This window comes from Alligator mississippiensis, chromosome 3 (assembly GCF_030867095.1).
Source record: "Alligator mississippiensis isolate rAllMis1 chromosome 3, rAllMis1, whole genome shotgun sequence".
Taxonomy (NCBI): Eukaryota; Metazoa; Chordata; order Crocodylia; family Alligatoridae; genus Alligator; species Alligator mississippiensis.
The window spans coordinates 227041358-227065275 of NC_081826.1; the positions used below are offsets into that span (position 1 = coordinate 227041358).

Below are 23918 nucleotides of genomic sequence, written 5' to 3' on the forward strand. Positions count from 1 at the left end.
GAGAAACAGGATGTTAAAAGTCTTGGTCCTCACAGACTGCTGCTGAGCACAGGCCTAAGGAACATGTATCATAGCTGGCTTTGTAATTGCAGTGCATGCAGGTGCTGGCATCTGGAAACAGCGGCAGAAACTGAATTAAAACTCTCTTGGAGACAGCAGGGTTCTGTGGGGCATACAAAAAAACTATAATAGCATGGTGGTTTCATCACTCAAATGAGTAAAATGAGTAAAGAGTGTAAAATGTAGCGCTTTCAGAGACCCTTCCTTCCTGAAGAGAAGATATGCTTGCTTACAGATTTTCTAGAATTTGTCTATTATTCTGTATACTTACTCCAACCAACTACTCAAGCCAGAATAATAGGGAAGGAGGTAGTGGCCACATCTCCAGTGTCTTGCACTATTCTTCTTCCTGGATCACCTGGTAGAAGATGCTGATGCATCTCAAATGTTTAGTTGACTAAGGTGTTTTGCAGCCTGTTGCAATAAACTGCTCTTGTCTGGAAGTAGCATTGCTACTTTTTATGACCATCTTCTAGAATTAATTGACTGCTGCAACTTCATGGCGCAGTGTCAAAACATTGTATCAAATTCTATTGGTTTGTTATTGCATTATGTCATTGGGTATGCTTGTACAAAATATTGTAGTGCTATATAGTTCAACCTGAGCTTGTCCTGAACAACTGTTTCATACCAACTTAGGGTATCAGGTGCACTATAGCCACATTTGTGTGGTACTTTGCTTGACCTAATGTACTGTGCTTCTCAGCAGGGCTAATTAGGTAGGGGAAACTCTGCTGCTTTTAGTAGTTGAGTTAGCATAAGTATCTCTATACGCACACCATTGTTCTGTGCTGACATACCATTCTTTGCTGGTATGGGCACTGTGGTAGGCCAGTAGGGGGTGCTCCTGTGTTCAGCCACCCGCCTCACTGCGCCCGACCACCTTCCAGGCTCCGAGTGGCTCCCTGGGAGAGCCTCATGCCCAGCCGACCCCCTTCCTGGAGCACACCCACAAGCCTGGGGGTAATGCTGCTATCACCCAGTCTAGACTAATCTTGGTCCTGGGCCCCCTGGGAAACACAGGCATAGTAGCCCTTGAGGGGTACTCAACCCACTGCAAGAACTTGGGGTGCTTCCCTAAGTCTGAAGCACAAATAGTGGTCTCCCTTAGCTGAATGGGACCCCAAGGCATAATCTAGACCCTCTCTAAAAAGTCTGCCATGTTAGGTATAGAGGAGAACTTTATTGATTACAAGGAGTAGGTTTGGAATAAGGTACAGGGTAGAGCAATATCAGAGAAGTACCTTAGAGCAAACAGTGGCATGGTAGCCTTTAATCGCACATCTGAGTTACTGAAAGCTATATATCTAGTTAGATCTCAAGTAGCTTATTTCGGACGGAGGGCTGCTTACTGAGTTTTGGCAAGCCATTGAGAGCCGCATGACAGGCAACCAGGGGCAGATAAATATTAATTTTCTAAAATTTTTAAAGGCCTGTGGGCCAGATAGAATGGCCTGGCAGGCTGCATCTCGCCTGTGGGCTGCAGTTTGCCCACCTCTGGTTTAGAACAATAGGGAGTTGAAGCCCCCACCCAGATGTGTGAGGCCAGTCACATAGGCAGAGGGAACAGGTTTCCCTCTCCCTCAGGAATGTATCCAGCTCAGTTTACAACTCAGGGTTACCTGAAGCTGATGGAGCCAGGGGTGTCTGCCCTCTGCTGTGACCATGGTAACCAAATTGTCAAATTGGTCATCTGCCTGATAACAGAGTTTGGAGAAAGACAGAGATGGCATTTTGCCACAGGCAGATCCTGCCAAAACTACTTTGGTAAAGACATGTTCCAAAGGACAGATCTTGTGTCAGCAATTGAGAGAGAGAAACACTGGACATGATATATGAACTGTCTATCATTGTTCAGTCTACGTGACAGCAAGTTGTCACAGAAATTTGTAAAAGTCACTGACACTAAATAGTAAATGGCAAAGAAGAGAAAAGGAATCATTGCATTGTTACAGGATCTGATGCTGCAGCACAACATCACAGCACAATTATTGCACAGCCTTCTCACATAATTTCTGCTTGTGGTATGTTGAATGGCCCTAGCAACACTGGGAGAGCTCTGAACATCCTGGATGGATAATGATTCTCACCAAGATTCCAACATGTGTTACTCCAAGTTGCTCTAAGCTATGGGTGACACTTCATGCTGAAGATGAAGACTGCTTCAGCATGCTTTGTTTTGTCCAATGTAAATTAAATCCTTGAGCTACTGACAAATTGCCAGTGTGGCCCAAGGTTGTATAACTTTTGAGCATTCTTGTATTCCTCCCCTTGTAGAAACTTAATGTTGGGATTGGTAGGTAGGAGGGCTATTTTACATTATCATAAAACTTATCTGTTTTCTTTGTGCTTTAGTGTGAGCAGTCTCATCTCATGAGAGAGCACGAAGATGTACAAGAACGAACGACACTGCGCTATGAAGAACGAATCACAGAGCTTCACAGCATTATTGCAGAGTTAAATAAGAAGATTGATCGACTACAAGGAACAACAATAAGGTATTACAGCTTCCTGGGAAGTCTGGCCCAAATTCTTGTCACACATAGTATAAAGTACATGCTGGGCCTGAGTTGGTTGTAAAGTTGGTGCAGTTACATGTGATATAATAGGTATTCAGAGGGCATGGAGGATTGGAAAATGAGTGCTAGGCTGTTGCAAAGTGGGTAGCCCTAACAGGAAAAGAAACTAATAGGAGTGTGTCAGGTAAAGCAGCCAATCCTTTCTTTTAACTTTCTCCAGTGCTATGCACAGTAGGACTTTAAACCAAATTCATCTTGATATAGAAGCCCAGTTCAAATGTAGTTCACTTGCTTGTATCTGTGATCCTTCCCTTCCCCACTCAGGCTGCATATCAGGAAAGGGAAGCCCTGTGTGCTGGAGCCAGCTGCCTTTCCCACCCCCAAGGAAAGGCATCCAGGGCTTCCCTCCCCTGCTGTGCAGCCCTGGCAGGGAAGGCGGCTGGGTCCAGTGCACACAGCTTCCCCCCCATGCTGTGCGAGTGTGAGGAGCGCCAGCAATACATTACACTTGGTACAATGTAAGGTACCAAGGTACAAGGTCTGCACTCCTTGCTGCAGAGTGTAGCGCTGGCCAGAGCTGCACCCTACTGGGTACGAGAGCCCTAAGCGCCCCCGCCTGTGGCTGCTGCACCATGGGGGGAGTACAGGGGCAGGGTCTACACACCCCCACACCCTCTCTCACACCCCATAAACCCCACACACCCACACCCTGCCCCACCACACCCCCACATATACACAACCCCCTAACACCCCCACACCCTACCATCCACACCCACACACCAACATATATCCCCACACACACCCCTAATATACAAGACTAAGAATTTATTTTGCGTTATTATGCAGTCCCCTCTATATACAGTACACAAATACATATCACAACAAAAAAAATTTTTTGAAATAAAATTAAAATATGTACTAGTAGGTGTTTGACTTTTTGTATATGATTTGGGGTTTTTTCTGGTCCTAAGATGGCAAACCCCCCTCCCAAAAGGAGTATTTCTGGGGGGTGGAGGGGGCAAGGGGAGAGACTTCCAGTGGCAAAGGTCAAGGGCTTGGGGGACGGGACACAACTTCCAGTCCCAAGATGGCAACCAAGGGGCGGGGCTACCCATGTGGCCCTTGACAGCTCACCAAAACTTGTTAAGCAGCATTCCACCTGAAATAATTGCCTGCCCCTGTGTTACAGTAATTCAGTATACTCAGTGAATGTCAGGGTTTTGGACACCTCTTTTTCAGGATGTTGCTCTATAAGTACAAGTTCTTTCTTTAAATGCATTCTAGATACGATAAGAGGAACATTCTTTTTCTCTATTACATTCTTAACCTATTGCAAAGCAAAGGCCTTTTCTCCCAAGTATGTGACAAAGTCTTCTGGCATTTCCCACAGTTTTTTTCAGGAGCTTAGCTTTTTAAGAGGCAAATGAACTGCTAGGTCCTTGGCCATTTAGATATTTTACACCCACTTTGAAAGTAAAGAGTTGACATCTCTGCAGGAGATGTTTACTTGAAATTCTCTCACGCTAACAATGTTTGGCTTTTCACTTCCTAATTTTTTTATCTTTATTTATTAACAAATCCAAGTTATCGAATAACAAATCTATCATTTAAAGATCTATCCCAGCTCCTAAAATATACACAAAGACACACATTTATCTTCCATTAATAGTACTATCTTAACCCAAATCAGTGTCCATAGGAGCCTTATGTTCTTTTCTTCCTTTCAGTCTTCCCTCCTTAATTTTAATTGTGTAATCTATATTAATGTGTGTTTAATTTGTTCATCCTGCTGAAGTCTACTAGCTAGCATACGGGAAGCCATTTTGTTTAGTATACCAGAAATATATTTGTATACATGAAAAGTGAGAGAGGGCTCCTGCCCTCTGCAGGAGCAGTAATACCCTTGTACTGTAATAATAACATCTAAACGTACTAGTGTCATTATATTGCATTAGTAATATTTGAATAGATTAATATTGCAGATTCTGCTATAAGTAAAGGTACTGATGTGCATAGGAAGATGTCTTTGGACAATACAGCCTAATATGACTGCTGTTGGAATGGTACTGCTATGAAGTATTTTCTGTACAGAGTAATCTCTATAACTGCACAGTCAGCCATCTCTGTACTCATATAAATAAGCCTCAGATTCGTGTCTTCTTGGGCAGCCCTCAGAAGGGCCATGTTACTTCTCAGCATCACATTAACTGTCCAAGCTGTATTCCTCTCTAGTAACCTCCTGTTTCTAGATGGGCAGTTAGTGGCTTTTCCCATGCTTTGTTCTATAACCTGTCATATGAACTTTTTCTTTAATGGGAAAAGTCTTGCATTAGAAAACAAACAAACGTACTAACAATAGCCAGAAATTTCTAGACAGAGGCCTTTGCATAACTGAAGTATGTGTGTATATGTGTGCAGACAGAGAGAAAAAGTATAGGGTATCTGACTTTCTTGACAAATGCCACTGGTGGCTAAATATGTACATATATATACATGAGCTCACCTCCAGAATCCAGAGGAAATTGGTACACAGGACTGAGTCTAATACTGCTGCCCCCATGGTGTGTGGGCCCTGGAAAGCTATGTCGCTGTCAGGTACTTCCCCCCCCCCCCAAGTCAGCGGCGCTGGTGCAGACAGAGGGGGGAGCAGGGCAGTATGGTGTTCTGTGCCCGATGCCCCTTTGCTTCTGGGACTCTCATTTTAGCTCTCACCAGCCAGGCAGGATCAGCCTTTGAAATCCAGGACTGTCCCAGCTAAACTGGGATGTATGGTCACCATACCTGAGCAAAACCTTTCCCCAGCCAGCAATGCCCTGGTGTTACATACTGTATTAGAGCCCTCTGTGCTTAGATCATTAGACCGTAGGGGCTTGATTAAACCATGTATTCCTTCACTTTGATTTATGTTCATGCCTCTAGTGTAGAAGTAACAGATATTTACAGCTAAAGATTAAAGTTTTGTGTTATTTTTCTTTCGTGGTCATTGACAGACCAGCCAGTGCATTTAGGGGCAAAAACACAGCAAGCAGGATAACCTTAGGAAGCTTCTAGTTAGCTTTTTTGGGGGTGATGGGAAGAGGTAAGGAAAGTAATTCTTTATTCTTGTTGCTTCTAGGCCTTTTTCACAAGGTTTGAGATTCATCCCTTGTCCCACTCCTTTAGCAGGCATTGGAACATGGCAGAAAAGTGCAGGTTAATTACCACTGCCTTCATGGAGATGGGTTTTACTCCACCCTTGTTATATTCCACCCTGACTGTAAAGGAAGTTCAGGTTCAGGCTTGGAATAAATGGATTCCAAGGATAAAAATCCTGGAACTAGCTGATTCTGAGCTCTCTCACACTATTATTTTGGAATTACCTTTTCATTAATAAATCAAAACCCAAGCATGGTGATGATTGATTGTTTTTGACTAAGTGCCTGTCTAAGGCCAGCAGATATAAAGAACAACCATCTCTTACAACATCACAAGATAATCTGGCAGTGATTTTGTAGGCAGCTATTTACATCTGTTTAATGACAGGACAAATAAAAGCCTCTCCCTTGTGCTGGCACAAAAAAGTTGTACAACCCTGGCACCCTACAGCTGACATACTGAAGAAAGGCCTGATATACTGCTGCTTTATGCCAACCTAATGCTTCCTTTTAAATAAGTCAAAATATTGTGAAAACAGTCAGGAGAAACCAGAGCCCCACAGAGTTTAACAGTCTGATTTTGACTCTCGTGTCTTTAAATTAGCTGTTGATTTGAAGGTTAGTAATGCATTCAGTGTAAACAAAAGTCTAAATGATTGCAACACATTTAAATCTGTGACAGATTACATAAATTAATTGATATTTTCCATTTAGAAAATGTGTGTATTTTTAAACTCTTCAGAAGGTGAGGTCAGATGAGTTTAGCAAGTTTACAGAGTAATGGCTCACCTGTTGTTCGGTAAGCCCAACAGCAGAGAAACTGTCACAATTGCATCTCTGCTCAGATGCATGCAGTGTGCTGTTTGTTCTTAGTAGTCGTAATCCTTTAAAATATTTTTCAGAATGTTCCAATAATGTCCTGGTCTTGATAAGGGGTCTTGATAAGCCCTTTTTTGGCTATGGCAAGCCCTACATGCATGGCCACAAGAAGCTAGATGCTCATGTTGTTACGTTCTGCCAACATGCCTGATGCTGATGAAGTCACAATGGTAATGGGGTCAAGCCAGCAATCATCCCTAATTGTTTTGTATCCTTGATGATTCTGTAGCTCAAGACAGCTCAGCTGGTTTGGGAACTCAACCAGGAAAAAAAAGAGAGTTGAAATACAGCTGCAACCAATCTGGTATTTGGTTTGGAAGAGAGATGTCTGAACTAATATATTGTAAGCCTGCTTAGCTCCTGAAGGGAGCTGATGTACCATTTACCCACTTACCAGTTTACAAGAAATAGGTTGTAATTTGTGGACATTTTGGAGCAGCTAAGAAGATAGCTTGCTCTGAGGGACAGTGGTTCTTTCTTGTAAAATCAAGAGTAGAGTAGAAATCTTGTCTCTGTTTGAATGATCATTTTGAGTTAGAATGTTGCTAAGAACACAAGCAACATTGCAGAATTGTAATTAGTTTGTTTTTGGTCAATGTGGAATGTGGTTTGGTCTTTGCTGCAAAATGCAAAAGGAATGGCTCAAATGAAATTCAGCTTTCAGTTCACATAGCTCAAAACTCCCTGTAGTTTTATGCAGGAAAGGTGCAGAGTAAGCTTTTTTTAATGTTTTACAGAGTGAATTTCCATCATTGCAGGGTCTTAGTTTGGAGTCCCTATGTCATTTGGATATAAGCAGGGAAACTGTTACCAGCCTCTACTATTTCCAATCAGAAAAGACTTATTCATTCAGTAACTGGCTGTCTCTTTACTGCTCCCCATCTCTGAGATAGTGTCGAGTCACAGGAGAGCCACGACAGTCAAATCGCTCACCTAAATGAGGAGGTAATATCAGTATAATAAACACATGTTATATCAGTTACACCATGACTGTAATTCTCAAGTGCCAAGAGGGGCCAACCTAAATGCTAGTACACCAAATAAAAACTAATAATGAGTTTTAAAATGAACCTTCCAAACATGGAAAAGTTCAGCATGATATTGTGAGCTCTTTCAAATGCAAGTTTGTTTTTAAAGCTTCAATAGGGAAATATATTTGTCATATAAAAATAAGTCATACCATATGATAGATTGAAGCTGGGATTGTCTACATGAACAGCTTCTCTAGAAGATGAGCAAAATCATAGGGTTGGAAGGTACCTCAAGATTCATTGGGTTCAACCCCCTACACAAATGCAAGAATGCTGCTCCTAAAACATCCTTGGCAAATGTTTATCCAGCCTCCTCTTGAAAACCTCCAATGATAGAGATTCTGCAACTTCTCAAGGCAGTCTTGTTCCACTGTTCTGTTAACAAGGAACTGAGAGGAGAGAGGGGGAAATAATGAATGTGCCTCAGTGCATCTATATGTAGCTCAGATATGGCAAGCCACAGAGCCAAATGAAAGGAATGTGGACTCTTGCCTGCTGGGTAGATGTCAAAGAAAAACTTAGTCTGACCAATCAAGTAGTTATAACTAAATGCTGTGCAGCTGCAAACTCTTGGACTTTACAGTATATTGCCAGCAAAAAATGGTTATAGAAAATGAATCACCACAACCTTCTGCCCACAGGGCTCCCTATGGGTCTGAAAACTTGGGAGTAGGGGAGTGGCAGCAGCATTAGTTGCTGCTCCTTTGCTGCCAAATTTTTGGACTTGTGGAGAGGCCCCATGGGCTGGATAGCATGACCCTGTGTACTAGATTGGGCATGTAGGGTTGGAGCGGCAGAGGGGGTGTGATCCAGGCATGTGGGGCTGGGAGTGGATGGGGGCACATAATTTGGACATGTGGGGCCAGGCTGAGGTCTTGGGAGGTAGGGGGCACAAACTAAGCACACCAAGCCAAGGCAGCGGGGAGCCTGATCTGGACACAGGGGGCAAGCCAAGGCAGTGCAGAGACCAATCTGAGTATCTGGAACCTTGAGGGTGTGAGGCCTGATCCGGCCCAAAGACTAACCCTTTGCTACTCATCCAACACACAGGGCAAAAAGCTGGAACACCAGTGGTTTAAAGGTTACCTCTACACTCGGTTGCAGCGACTCCCTGAATTGCTTTGTAGACCTACCCATAATGCTTTTTATCTGAGGTTCTCAAAGTGTTTTACAAAAATTCATTAAAGCAGAATGAATGTGAAAACGCAGCCAACACCTGGAGTGTGGAAATCCCCTGTATCTGAAGCCATGAAAATCTGAACCCACCACCACCACAACACCCAGTAGAATTTCTTAATTGAAGGATGGGGTGCTGAGAGTTTGGCCATGTGGATCACGATTTGCTTACGGTTTAACTTTTGTAGTTTTAAATGCAGTGACACTGTTTCTTACCTGCAGCCTCCTTAAAGACACGTTTTTGCTGTGCCCTTCAATTCTACCTCTGATCCTTGAACTGCTTTGCAATTAGTGCAATACAAAGCTTGATCTAATTAGCACCAGCCTCCACCAGGAACTGGGAATCACTAAGATACAAAGATGAGCACAGGTGCACCCTTTTTCCCAGCCACACTTCAAATGCTAGTAGCAGGGAATAAGCAGCAGAATGGAGTTGCTGTATATTACCAGTGATATTCCCACGTGTGAAAGAAATTCAGGGCATTTTTACACATGCTTGTGTCTCTAGTGGGTTATGGAATAGAGAAAATCCCACACAACTTACTGATTCATTTGATGCACTGGTTGGGGAAATTTTTAGCTACTTGCACGATTTCACAATGATTGCACACTTAATTCATACAACACAATTTTATTTTAAAATTCTTTGCTATGCATATAACACTTCTTAGCTTTAAGAAATACCACAAACATTAAGAACACAATAACTACATATATCAGAAACAATGCTCCAAATGCACTTCCTTCAAACAATTACAATTCAAAGTTAAATTTGAATCAATACTATTATTTTCATGATATACTTACAATCCTAGAATTCCGAGAAGCCAAACCCCGAAATATGGTTTCATTCCTCAGTAGTACAATTTAATGGGTTGGCCTCAGTAGTACAGTTCAATGGGCTGGCCTCAATACTGATAAGACTAAGTCCCCTTCCTTCAGCCCCTTTCGGGCGCTCTGTGGCTTCAGCGTGAACTAAGAGATTCATGTTCACAGAGAGGGTGGTTCAGGTGATCAGTCTGATCCGGCCTACACTTGCGATTCTTCCTTCATTGTTCTGCAAGTGAGGTTACCTCCAAATTGGGACAGTAGGTTACAGTTTTTATTGAGCGAGTTACCGTGTTGGGCCCCTCCTACCCAAACCTGTCACTACTCCCAAATTTGGGCTCGGATCTTACTTAACAGATTCTTTTGCTAGGTAATCAGTTTCTTTGGTTGATCATTTTAATTACTTCGGGGAATTTCCATATCACTGAATTGACTTTTATTTCCAATCTTGTCAAAGGCCCTAAAAATAAAATTCAAGAGTTAAGACTTTGAGCAAAGTCAGGACCTTCCACCCGTAGACCAAAACAATGGCCTAGATAAGAAGATAAATCTTGTCTTCTTCCTAAACTGGCTAATGGGCAACTATTACAAACATTCAAACTATTTCATTCAATATGACAGCTTGCACCACAACACTAGGTGCTTGTAAAAGCACCCAGCTCTGCAGAGCATACAGTTGTATAAGTGGTAAAATGCACGTCAGCACTGAGAAAATGGTGGTGTCACACTTTTGAACTAAAACGCATTGGAGATGTGTTGGTTCAAAAGCGCACCACTGCCATTTTCTGCACGCTGACACACATTTTGCCACTTATGCAACTGCACATGGCACGGTGGAGTGCACATCAGGTTGCGTGTGGAGCTCTGTAAAAAGTGGGAGGAAAGGGACACTAGAACTTGCTTATGCTGTATTACAGAGGAGGCACTAATTTCTTTGTATAGCTGCAGGACTAGACATGGCAAAAATAGGCACCTCATTTGAATCTCCAGAATATGAACACAAATAACTGTAGATACTACCCTACTAGGTGTTTTTGAAATACCTACGGCAATAAAGGTAACTTTCACACGAAAAATATGCATTTGCATATGCAAAGTGGATAGCTAAAGATTTGTGCACACAACTACTTATTTTCAAGGCACAGTTACCTGTTTGCACAGAGGCATGTTTTGCCTACATGCTCTAGGGCAGACCTTTGAAGGTTTGACTCAAATAGTTTGCCATTTAGCCAGTGCCTTTTAAACCAGAAAATTAGCACCAGGTACTGCCACACTTGTTGGTTTTAAAGCTGCTTAGCCTGAAAGCAGAGCAGCATGAAAGAGCTGATTACAGTGTGTGTACAACCAACATCATTTTATGAACAGAGCAGCCTTTCATCCATTCAGGAAGGTAATTCAGATTTTAAAAGGAAACACTAATTGTAAAGAAGGTTGATGTATAAATGAACAAACAAAATTACCCTTTTGACCAAAAAAATACAGTTCTTTGAGCTTTTAGTAATTGTTTTTGTCTAAAGCTAATTATCATTGGCTTGTGCTGTGCTTAATAATTAACTTATTCATAGAACTTTAACTCACATTTATGTGTCTTCCTTATCCTGTGTTTTAATTCATGCCATTTGTGGTTTGGTTCTCACACCTGCTTTAACATATATTTCATATCACCTTAAAAACATTGCTTTGATCTAAATCTTAATTTTAACCAGGTGACTTCCATTTTTTTAATAATAGCTGCTAAGTGCTTGTGATAAAGTCTGACATCTTGCAGTGAACCAAATGGACTGTAAAGGTTAGAAAGCATGGTAATTCCTATTAAACTTGTATCTAGGTATGCCAAGGAATCCCTGCTTGGCAAGCAGGCTTGAATTTTTCTTTTTAAGAGTTGGTGCCCTCTCTCCTGCTTTGAGTGACAGTAGCTTTTCCTTAAATCAGTGCAGGGTCAGGATAGGTGCGGGTCATGTGGCTCTCAAGTATTTTTTCTAGTCAGACCTTGCATCTAAAAACCTACAAGTACTCTCATTTGCTGTGAATTCAGTGAAAACTGAATTTCTGTCAACCAGTAGGGTGTTTTATTGGACAACAGGCCTCCCTCCCAGCTGGAAGTGCCAGGACAACTTTGCATTCTCTTGCCCCCCACCCACCTAAACAGCTCCAGTCCCAGGCTACATTTCTAACCCAACCCTCTGCTGAAATAGCTGACAATAAACCACTGAGAAATAGTTTGCTTAATGAGTAACCAAATGGGTAGTTTATTTACTCATCAAAGGCCTTTTGACATACTGTCTCCTATTATTGATGTGTTTTCTTACTGTTTAGGGTGTACGAATTTGAACATGTCAAAATAATAATTACAAAAACAAAGCCTGGTTTTCTGAGTCACATTAGCAGATTGAAATGTTTATTTTCTTTTAAAAAGTGATGTAATTGCATATTTCTTTATCCGCCTTCCCCTCTTCCTCAAATCTTTCATGTGGAGATAAGGGGACAGAGTCCCTTCATAAAGCTTTTAGTTTCAAAGAAAGGCCAATGTGTCCCAGAGCATTTTGAGGGAAGTAACTTGACAAATAACTGTAATACATGTGATTAGGGCTTCTGTTTTCCAGTAACCCCAGTGGTTTGTTGCCCTTCTGTTTCATATGTGCTTTGCCTTCCAAAAGATTTAAAACGAATAGTCACTTGCCGACAGGTGCATATAGACCTGTATATGTATAGGCCCCTACCTGCAAATAGTCGGTAATATGCATTGGATAGGCAGAAGTGATATAGCAGTGTGGGGCAGAGGCAGGAGCTAGAACCCAAGGCTCATCCTTTGATGGGAGTGCCCATCTCACGGAGCCATACTGCCTCTGGCTGGCTGCCCTTTTTGGTTTCCCAATGGGCGGGCTAGGTTCTACAGGAGGGGTGGAGGACTCGATGGCTCTGCCTAGGCTGTGTCCTACTAGTTAGGGTTTTTTGCTGCGAAATGGGAGCAATGGAGGTTCTGGCCCTCTCTGGGTAAGGGGGACCTAGAATTTGGGTTTTCCTATTCACTGGGCAAGTACCCTAACCGCTAGGCTATTGAGCTGAAATGTAGAAGGGTCCTCCTATTCTTTGCTTCCACTTCTCCAGTGGAGTTACAAACCTTCCTGAGGGAAATAGGATCTAAAATCTGTACAAGTAGTCTGAAATTCCCGTCTCTGGGTACTACTTACCATCTAAAGGTGGAGTTGGTATTTACACAAGGAGTTATTGCAAAATAACTCGTATGAGTTACATTTGTGCCCTGGCTTGCTTCAAAATAACTTCCCTGTGTAGTGATGGTATCCCCTGTACGGTGATTGATCCGGAATGATCATGAGAGCTTTGGTCAGACTTCACAATTCAGAAATGCTAGCCAAACCCTCCCTACCCCATAAACAGGGTAGTTTATAATCCAGTGTAGATAATTGCTCTCCTTTACAGCATATGTACCCTGTTCTGTTTGAGTCATGTCCAGCATCTGCCCTACAACAGAACAGAAATGTATGCAGTAGAAGAATGTATTCTTTCAAGGTTTTTTAATCTTTTTTTTTCCCTTTGTGCCTCTTCCCTAGGGAAGAAGATGAGTATTCAGAACTGCGATCAGAGCTCAGCCACAGCCAGCATGAGGTCAATGATGATTCACGCAGCATGGACCAGGATCAGACTTCTGTCTCAGTACCAGAGAACCAGTCCACCATGGTTACTGCTGATATGGGTGAGTGAAATTCTGAAGAGAGAGGATGTTTCTGACAAAAGGAAAGCCATCATAGCCTGCAAAATACTGATCACAGTGTGTAGAAGAGAAGTAAAAATAGAAATAATTTAGGCCTTTAATAAATATGAAATAAAATTATTTTTGCAAAATTGACAGTTTCTTTTAAATGCTGCTACTGTATTTCAAATGTTACCTATTACTAATTGCAGATAAATTTAAGAGGCTTTCATAGGAAGCAGAGCAAGGATTGTTCTTAAACTTGTCTTCCCAAGCAATGATTTTCAAGTTCTATTGCTTTCTGAGAGCCATCAACTTATGGATAGATAACATTTTTTTTTCAATGACACCTGGCTGCTTTGGGGAGACTTACAGAATGCTCTTTGTGGCAGGGAGTCTGTTTTTTGAGCTAAGCTCAGGTTAGGAATTTCAGTGCTTTCATGCAAAGCTAGTAGAAGGTGCAGATATCATTTTTAGCAAGGTATGCTCAGTATTAGTGTGCATATATTTTTCTAGGCTTTGGAGATGTCACTGATATCCCATTAGAGAGAGAATATCTAAATAACACCCCACTAGATCAAATACTGGTCCTATTTACTTAAGTGGGAACAAGAGGTACATCCTTCACTGTAAAATACCTACTTCCCTTTCTCTTATAAGTGTCTAAAATCCATGCCTCCTTGGGCAAAGTATGGTGTGATAGTTGTTTCCTACATACTTTATTAATTTATGCTAAACACCAAATATGTGCTATTCTCATTCAAGTTGGCAACAATACAATCATTTTTTAATGGTGGTTATATTTATTTATTTATTTATTTATATGCTGCCCTTCCCAAATAAAGGCTCACAGCAGCTTACAATAAAAGACAACTTATAAAAATAGAATTAAATATTAAAATAAGAAAGTATAACAAAAGAAACTCCTTTCTCCCAAATTTAAGAACACTTCTACTACATATGCTCCTCTGGAAGGTAGTTTGTCCTATGGTATACTTGGTTAACAAAACTTTTTTTATTTCATGCTTTCTTTATGCAGTAGTTATCCAGGCACCACTTAGTGTTGCCCTGATCTCTGGCTATGGTCTGTACTTTCTGAATAAAGCTTTCTCAGGGTGATGGGTGAATCTTACGTGCCATCCCAAGAAAGAAACAGCATTCTTGTTAAAACACAAAAACTGTGACACAGCTCCTACTATACAATGGGTGGGTGGTTCTGTAATTTCATTCCTGCAAATGTTCAATCCCTAGGAAAGTATGCAGTTTATTGAGTCATTGGGTGGTAGTTTGTCCAGTCCTTGAAAAGGAATGTTGAATTGAGAAGGTCTGTGACCCTGCTTCTTAAATGATATGAGACAGAATATGATTCATTTCAGTGGAGTTACACCAGGCATAAATTTGTCCCAAATAGTTGATGTACAGGAGGGCCAACCAAAGTCTGCAGTTACTGAGTGGATATTAAGACCAAAAATGTGGCTTGAAAGCAGAACTGTATGCGTGCTTTCATGTGCTGGAGGAGGGGGGCATTATGGTTTCAGAGTTGTGGGTTTTATTTTCAATAACTGATATGCTACATTGTGTACACATATTTGGATAAGTGTTTGGATGTCACAGGATTGAAAAAATAAAACAAGATGCTTAGGTCCTGTTCTTTCCCCCAGGTGCTATGAGGATGTGCACGAGTTCAGCCAGTTTCGTTCCACACCAAGGAATTAGGTCAGTGCTGATTTACATGTTCTGCAATCTTGTTGATTCAGAAGGATTATGTGATGTGTAAATCAACACTGAATCAGTCCCTGAGTATTAAAACACTGTTTCTTTTATATTGTGTTTCCTGTTAGTAAATTTAGCCTGTTCCTTAACACAGACATGTCTGTACACATTTGCAACATGAGCAAAAGTTAAACCTTTTTATGCCTTTATACATTAACATTAACTGACCTGCTCTTGTTGCTGCTGATCAAAACTTTAGGTTAACAGAACCATGTCATTGGTATAATATTTTATTATGATTTGGCTTCTTGCCCTATCTCTGTAATGGATTGTTCCTCTCGTCTTTCCCCTAATTTTTAAACCTCAACTGTATATTTTATTATGTGAACAATAAACAGCTCTCTGCCATTTGCTCATTAAGTAAATTACATCGGGGGTGAAAGAGTTTCTGTGGATAGGTCCTGCTACCATACATAAGGACCATTATAGAAAATCATTAAAACAGGCATCTTTTTCATTCCTGTTGCTAAATTTGAAATTCTCAAATATCAAGCCATAAACTCTTTGTGAGGCTGTGTTTATTGTGTCAAAACATGCAGTAGATGCTTCCCTATATGTGGTAAGCTGTTGCCACTGAACCAGGCCTGTGCATTTCATTAGTGAGGCCTTTTGATTTTTTTTTCCCCAAGATAAATGCTATGAAGCAGAATCGTACTGAAAGTAAACTGACCTTTGGACACAGTAATCACTGACCTGAGTTGCAGTTTAATAACATAGAAAGCACTAGGCTTCTGAAACAATCATATGAAATAAGGTTTCTGCATGTCATTTTACATCCTAACATGAAATGAATTACCCTTTGTTCAGAACTATGACAGTTGATCACAAATAAACGTGTTGCTTAAAGGAAGTCCTGCATTTCAGCCTCTTGAACAAAGAATTTAATAGGATACTTTTACAATAGTACGGGTATTTACAAGCATTACTTTTATTATGTCCCTTATCCAGGGTTTTCAAGTCACTTTTTAAAAGATTTTAAAACACTCTGGTAAGGTAAATATATAGCTAGAATAGTTCTATATTTTAAGAAACTATAGGCAGTTTTTTTCAAATTCAGATATCTGATTTAGGCTCCCAAATCCACATGTAAGTGCCTAATTATGAGTTTAGAGCAGTGATTCCCAATCAGGTTGCCTTGAGATCCTTTCAGGGGTGCCACAGGGTACCACACAATGTTAGCGTTGTTAGGTGTGCAAACAAGATTCACAAGGCAAAATCAGAGATTTCAAATAGGAGTCCATAGTGTTAAAAGCATTTTGTCCTGTTGTGGTCTCAGTTCTTTGAAACAGAAGAAATTGCTCTATTGTCTTTCTGTAGTCAAAAATCAAATGAAAACTAAGCACTAACATTTTCTGAGGAGTGTCTTGAGTCTATCAAAGGATGCCTTGAATCTGAAAAGGCTGAGGACCACTGATTTCAAGGCTTAATTTTTAGACACTGAGCCCAAAAAGTTTGGCTTATTGTCTTTACTTATTTTACTAATAACAAACTTGTGAAAGACCTTTTGTAATTCAATTTACTTTTCTGTGTTTTTGGTGGTGGATTTTTTCTTTAATTGGTTCACTCACCGTGGACAACAGTATTTCACTGAGCAGTATTACTTTTTCTGGTACATAGATTAATGCAATGCTGGCATTTAACTTCCCAGCACATCAGGGGAATATGGAAATACACATAACCATTGTAACACAGGCACATTAAAAATGATACTTTGTTTATTGTGCGGGCCGGGCCCCGATCCCACCCTTGTCACCATGTGCAGCAGTGATTCCGATCCCATTCTGGCCGCCATGGGCGAGCCGGGGGCAAACCAGGGTCGTACCGGACCCGTCTTCGTTGCACATGGGCTGTGGCCAGCAGCCCGAGCACGTGGGGCTGGAGAGAACTGTGGGGCGGTTTAGCGCACGCGAGTTAGAATTAGTTACGGAGGCATAACGGTTGATTGAAAAGATTGTTTACTTACACCCAAAGATGGTATTGGTGTAGGCTGGACAGGTTTCCAGGCACAGCTCCCTCTTGAATCCTCGTTGGAGGACTCTGACAAATCGATTGCTCCCACGGAGTTTGCTAGGCTCCGCGGGTCCGGTTAAGTTGGTTTCGAAAAGTTTCCCCGGAGTTATTTAGGCTCCGCGGGTCCGATAAGTTTTCCCCGGAGTTTGCTAGGCTCCGCGGGTCCGGTTACAGGAAAGGGATACATCTAGGATTACGCTTGGCGACAGGGAGAGGCGAGAAGCGAAAGCTCCGTAGACTCAGTTCCATTGCCTCTATTGCCTGCTTAGGGGAGGCACGTCGGGTCCGCGAGGGTCTGCAGCGCTTGGAGATCTTCACACAGAATCTCTCTCGTACTCCCTCCTCTGGTGTTCGTGGAGTCCTTCAACTTGGGTGGAAACCACACAAGCCTTTTGTATGGCTAGCAAGCCAATCGCTAGCCACCACGTGTGCCTATATTAGGAATTGGCCAATAACGTGGCGCGAATCCTAATACAAATGGCAGGAACTTCTTTACAGCGTGCGTCACTACAATGCAAAAGAGATGCACACTGCAAAGAAGCTATAATCTGGCGGGAAATCCCCCGTTGCACCAGAGTTCTCTCTTGCAGCAGAGAACTCTACCGTGCAAAGAAAGTGACAAATTGGCGGGAAATAATTTAGCGGTGCCGAAGCGCGCACACAAACAAAAATCACACCTTTGGGTTGTGACATTTATAAGGAATTAATCTAGTTCCCATACTCTTCCTACACACCCACAGTCTTCTGTCTGTCTGTCTGTCTGTCTGTCTGTTTGTTTGTATGTTTTAGTAAAACTTTTAGCTTTAAAAGTGAGCCTCATTTTGGTTTATCCATATAATGTTATTTAAGCTTGACTTCATAAAGCATGGTGCTGTATGCAGCATTAGTATATAGCAAGCTCATTGACACACCAACTACACTTGCATGTCATGATAAACTAATAAATTTAGATATGCTTCTGTACTGCTATAAGCAATAAAATATCAGGAACTAAAATTGTTAATCTGCCATTCTGTAGCTTGTAAACCCTGATGTTTGGCTTTAAATTAGCTTCTGTTGAAGATACAGGTCTCTCCAACATTATTACGAACTCTTATTTTCAGGGAAGAATGTTCCCTTAGGTGGAAAATTTAGCATATGACGTTTTGTTTGTGAAGGGATTATTTTGTTGACTGGAACAGAATGTGGATACAAGAAGTTACGGAGTTGCAGAAGTGCAAGCTAAGCAAATAGATTTCACATTTAAATATTTGTCACGGTGCGTCCATGACTCAGAAGTGACTTTTATTTATAAAGAGGAATATGTTTTACAGAATAATTACTTATAGCAGGGTTTTGAGGGAGTAGGAAGTTTTTGGGCACATGGCTTCCTTGGGGGTTTAACACGTATGAAGAATGCAGGATTCTTTTGCCTATCCATATTTACAATGCCATTGATAAGTTTGTTTTTAACAGGAAGTTGCTTTTGCTAACGTTAATTTTTCATTAGCTCCAGGGCTATGCTCTGTTGCAGGCCTATTCCTGGATGAAAAGATCACTTAATTTTTTTGTGTAAAGCTGGAAAGACTGCATAAGAATAACAACCTACTATTATTGCTACTGCTATTTAAACACAAAAGACCCAAATCTCTGTTTCAGTTTTGAGGTTGCAAAAATGTTTGAGTAGCAACATTAGGTCCATGTCCTGAGTAAAAAGAAAGTGTTACTGGTACCTTGGTGGATAGAATTATTTTAGTGTTCAGGCTGTTTTTATTTTGTTTTAAGCGTTAATTAGTCCATATTTTTTTTAATGGCTGTCTAAACTGCAGCACCAGATTTGCACACAAATGTTGCACTGTGCATAGCTGTCTGTGTTCCGTAGCTGTCTGTGTTCCTGTATGCACAAGTGAATTGTAGCATAGGTAGCCAGTCTTGACAATTTGGCTGGATATTAATTAAAAAAGGAGACTAATTTGGATTTTGAATTTTTAAAATGATTTATTTCATAGTCTGTAGTACCCCTATGCTTCATTTATTATTAGTCACTGTCTTAGGCTAAGATTTTTCAGAGTAGCCTAAGTAAGGTAGACCTCCCCTTCCAGGGAATTGCAGAGGGACTGGAATGCCTGTGTCCAGCCTTTGAAAACTCCAGCCATGAAGGTTATATTTGGAATGCTTGACTGTAAAGAAGTCCTATTTGGAGCAGTAGTAAAGGAATAACCCATGCACATAAATTGGATACATGACAGTCTTTTGAATATTAACAGTTTTGTGAAAATAGTACATCATCACAAAATTCAAGACCACCATGTGCTCTACAGTGCAGTAATTGGTTATAGTTTGAAGCTTACAGAATTAATGGCCTAGAAGTGGATATATTCAAGATGCTTTCATAACCCAAGAGTGAGTTTGGCCATATGTGCACATCAGGGACTACTGTTATTTCTCACTGAATGTAATTTGGGGGAGGATATGAAAAATTTGTAAGATTAGCTCACAAGGCATAAGGATTGTTTGGGTATCACAAAACTAAGGAGTTAAATGGATGATACCACAAATACAAAGTGCTGCCAAAACACTGGAGAAAGGGAGTAATCATCTGATGCTTGTGAGAATGATGAGTATGTTCCTATACTAAAGCAGGTTGTTAATGTGATTACAGTGTGGAGCATTGTAAGAATGAGTGCTTTTATTGGGTTCCATGAATGTTCCCAGTATCCTTTTCAAAAACGCACAAAAAATAAACAGCAGTAGAATTGAAATATTAGCTTCATAAAACAATCACTTGGCATGATTTCTGAAGGTTTTTTTAAATTTGGCAATGTTCAAGCACAAACCCCAAAAGGCCTTCCTTTTTAAGAGCTAGTAGATTATAGCATCACTGAGTAAACTGGACAGAAGAGCAGTTTGATTCTGAGGAGGAAAATCTCTGATCAAGCACAAAAAAAGGATTAAGATAATCTACAGTGACAGGAAAAAGAACAGCAAAAACTAGGCAGTCCAGTTGGATAGAAATGCGGTAACATGAGGTGTGTTTGAAATAATGCCTGCATGCAAATAAAGCATTCTGAAATAAGTGGGTAGCAGGTTTATATGTTAGGTTTTGAGCAATTTGTTATTTGAGAATTCAGGCCTCAGGATACAGCAAGACTGGTTACTCTCCTGTAAAATGCTATTGATCAATATTAGATTGTAGCCTTCTGGTTGGTTAGAGCTGGTGCCTGTCTAACATGGTCTTTCTCTTTCACAGATAACTGCAGTGACTTGAACTCAGAACTTCAGAGAGTGCTGACAGGACTGGAGAACGTAGTCTGTGGGAGGAAGAAGAGCAGTTGTAGTTTGTCTGTAGCAGAAGTGGACAGACACATTGAACAGCTCACCACTGCCAGCGAACATTGTGACCTAGCTATTAAGGTGCAACAGCATTAACTAATCACTGAATATATCATGTACACATGAGATACATAGTCATATTTTATATTTAAAGCACTTTTCATCTGAGAATCTCAGAGCATTTCAGAAAGACTTGCTGTGCCTCACAATGCCCTTCTGGGAGAGATAAGATAATATTATGCGTAGGCCTTGGAACATGTTTTTCATCCATAGATCTAAAAGAATGGCTGTCTCATCTATATTTTACAGATGGAGAAACTAAGGCATAGTATCAGCTAACTTAGTAAGGGTAGCTGAACAAACAAGTAATTTATCTTAAGTCAGATAGAAGTCAGTGACTGTACCTCACTTGTAGCTATATCTGTAAATACAATGTATACTATTTCATTGCAGTTATGGGGCCATGGCAAAACACTGTCGTTTCAATGTTGTTGTTTTATTTTCTTATAAAACCAGTAGGTAAGCCACACACATCCTATGCTTATTATTTCTAACTGGAGAAGGCAGCACAGAGCAAAATATAATTTAGTTAATACAGAAATGCATCTTAATCTAATTAATTATCCACATTGCAAAACCATAAATGGATTGTCCAACAGTGTAAGTAGCAGAGCACAAACAAAGAGCTTGGAAACCAGATTATCCATGAATACCCACCACAGACTATGCATGAGGAGTGGGGAAAACAACTTGTTCTTGTACAAGATGGAAAAGCAAATTGAAACTGTTCAGCAGTCCAGTTGCAGAAAATAGATGAAGATGTAAAGCACTTCTGTTACTTTATCTTTGACCTATTTCAGAACCTGTTTAGGTTATGTTATTCCCATCAAAAAACCTTCTTCAGAAGGTGCCATGTAGAAGACATATTTTAAAACAGAAAAGTCTTGTTAGCTTGTGTTATCTGGAGTTTTGCCAGGAAGAGTGGATTAAGGATTTTCTGGCAAGAAAAGATCTCTGAACTGTTTTCAGCATTTCTCTGCTTTGCTTCGTTGCAGGATTACGATCACATAAAGATAATAGAATGGCATTCTCTAATTTAATTTAAATTCTTAATAAGCTACTGTGAGGAATCTTTGTCCTAAGCATATCAGTTATTGATCATTACAGCTTGTTTTGACAACAGAATTTTCTGTTTTTTGGCAGATGGGAAAGCTGTTTCTTAGATAAAGTGATATATAAACCTAAAAGACTGAGGGCCCAATCCTGTTCTTTCTATTAGGTGCCCAAGCATGATCTTATTTCATTTTGTTTGTTAACTGAAAAACTATCCACACAAATGGTGGGTGGCTCCTTTTCCTGTTTACTGCTTGTTGTGACTTACTATTAAGGCTAACTGCGTTACAAAAGTAGATGCATTAATATTATTTCTTGGACCTTGAGCAGGGTAAAATGGGAGAGCACTTACACACCTATTTATCTCCAAGATATACAGAAGCTTTACTCTCAGAAGTTGTGAAGATATTGAGAGTTTTAAGCCTTACTTGATTCAGAAATTATTTTATACACTGCTTCAGTTGAAGGACTTTTAATTTAGGAAGGTCATATTTATTTGATGCGGCATTTTCACCATCGTTTTCTCTTAATGGCTAGGGACAGACATTCAAAAAGCCTGAACCTGAGTTGATTCAGTCTTTGCAGGTTAGTCTAACCTGACTAGGCTAAATCAGTTGGTGACTGCACAGACATCCCAGACCTGCAGGCACATGCCTGCAGTGGCTCAGGCTAGAAGCTGGGGGATGCTAGAGCAGCCCTCCCTCTCTTCTACAGTGCTGAGCTGAGCGGGATGTGGCCAGGCCCTGGTGGGACACTTTGATTAGGGAGGAGTTCCACCCCCCACGAGCCCAGCAGTGAATTGATAACATAGTGTTTATCTCCCTAACTCAGTGTTTATCACCCCATTAAGAAAAGTTGATTCTGCCTTTGTCCCATCTGCCATAGCACAGACCATAGCCAGCATGTGGTTTGCTAACTAATGCTGTGTCTGTATAAGGTAGAGGGGGTGGTGGAATCCCTGCTTAGAGGGGAAGGGGGGAGCAGAACCCAGGCAGACACCTGCAGTCTCTGCTGGAGCTGCAGCCAGGGAGCAGAGGGGAAGGGCCAGCTCTGCTGTGGAGCCCCACCCAGCCCAGAGAGCGTGCTGGGATGGTGGGGGAGTCTGGTTTAACTTAAACTAGCAATGGGTCTGGGACAGACATTGCATAAACAGGTTTGAGCCAAATCAGTTAAGTCTAATACCACATTCAACCAGGTTTATCTCAAACCATAGGCGACTGGTAGGGGGTGCACGTGCCCCCCCGACAGGGCCGGTGCCCCCCTGATGTGTGACACTGATGCTGTTGGTAGGGCTAGAGCCCCCCTGATAGGGCTGCCACTGCCAAAGGCTTCTGCAGGTGCCCCCCCCAGGTTCAGGAGGCACCAGTCACTCATGCTCAAACCGGTTTCAGCCATTTTCGAAATGGTTTATGTGCACTGAACATCTGTTCTGTTACAGGTTTAAACCTGTTTCTGATCACTTAAACTAGTTTATGTGTAATGTCTGTCCCTAGCCAGTATGTTCTTCTCCTGTTGACTCTTCAGGTTACTGAATTGTCAGTTATAAAGTGTATAAGTGACCAGACTCGCACTTAGTTATCAAACATTTAAAAACTTGCTGTCTGGAATGGCCTAAATTTTATTTGATTTATTTTCTAAGACTTCCCACACTTCTCTACGTAATCTGTTGCTTACAAAGTGATCATCTTCTATAGTATCCAAGCACTTTGTAAGGATTATTTCAATCACAGTGTAAAACTATGTGATCTAGTTTAATTGTTTCAGGCAATATTTTCTTATTTCTTCCTCATCCAAGTTCTGTCTCCTTCCCTTTCTGTCTTTGTTTTTATTGTGGCTGTGGGCGAGCTAAACTGAAACCCTTGCAGAACCAAAGGAGGCCTGTAGCCATTCTAACCTTCTCAAGTGAGTTCATAGCCTTTGGACTGCTAATGGCAATGGTCTGCCTCCCTCTGGGTGCCACCTTCAAGACAGAGTTTGGTACTTCTAGCAGAAAGAATGTAGTTGTCTAGGGAAGTGATCACTGCTGGAGGTGAAGAGGGAGAGAATGAGAAGGAGAGAGGAAAAGCAAGAGAATCCATTCAGTAGCTTGGAAGAGTTCCTTGGAACGCCTTCAAAATTGGGACTAGGGCTTTTAATTGTGAATCCAGTATTTATGGAGCACTGGGATTAAACATCTTCAGTTACCAAGACTGTTCAAGAGATCTGTGTTGTGGACCTTTTGGAGCCTTCTTTAAAGGTTGATGTGCCTTTTCTTACCTACCTACTCCTGCAGAAAGTGCAGCCTGTGGATTCAGTGGGGTAGGAGACAGATTAAGATGCAGAAGCTGCCTTTTAACACTCTTTAGTTTGCTTAACACTGGTAACTTATCCT

At 41.1% G+C, this 23918-nt stretch overlaps 1 protein-coding gene across 3 annotated transcripts in view; it reads left to right on the forward strand.

Annotated features, from left to right (window-relative positions):
* The window catches only part of MCC (MCC regulator of WNT signaling pathway), a 370732-nt gene that overhangs the window by 269910 nt on the left and 76904 nt on the right, over positions 1-23918 (forward strand). For all 3 annotated transcript variants that reach the window (XM_014600959.3, XM_059724934.1, XM_006272103.4), the window contains 3 exons: positions 2416-2558; positions 13200-13342; positions 20352-20515. In XM_014600959.3, the coding sequence (XP_014456445.1) occupies positions 2416-2558; positions 13200-13342; positions 20352-20515 (450 nt within the window). The remainder of the gene's footprint in view (positions 1-2415; positions 2559-13199; positions 13343-20351; positions 20516-23918) is intronic.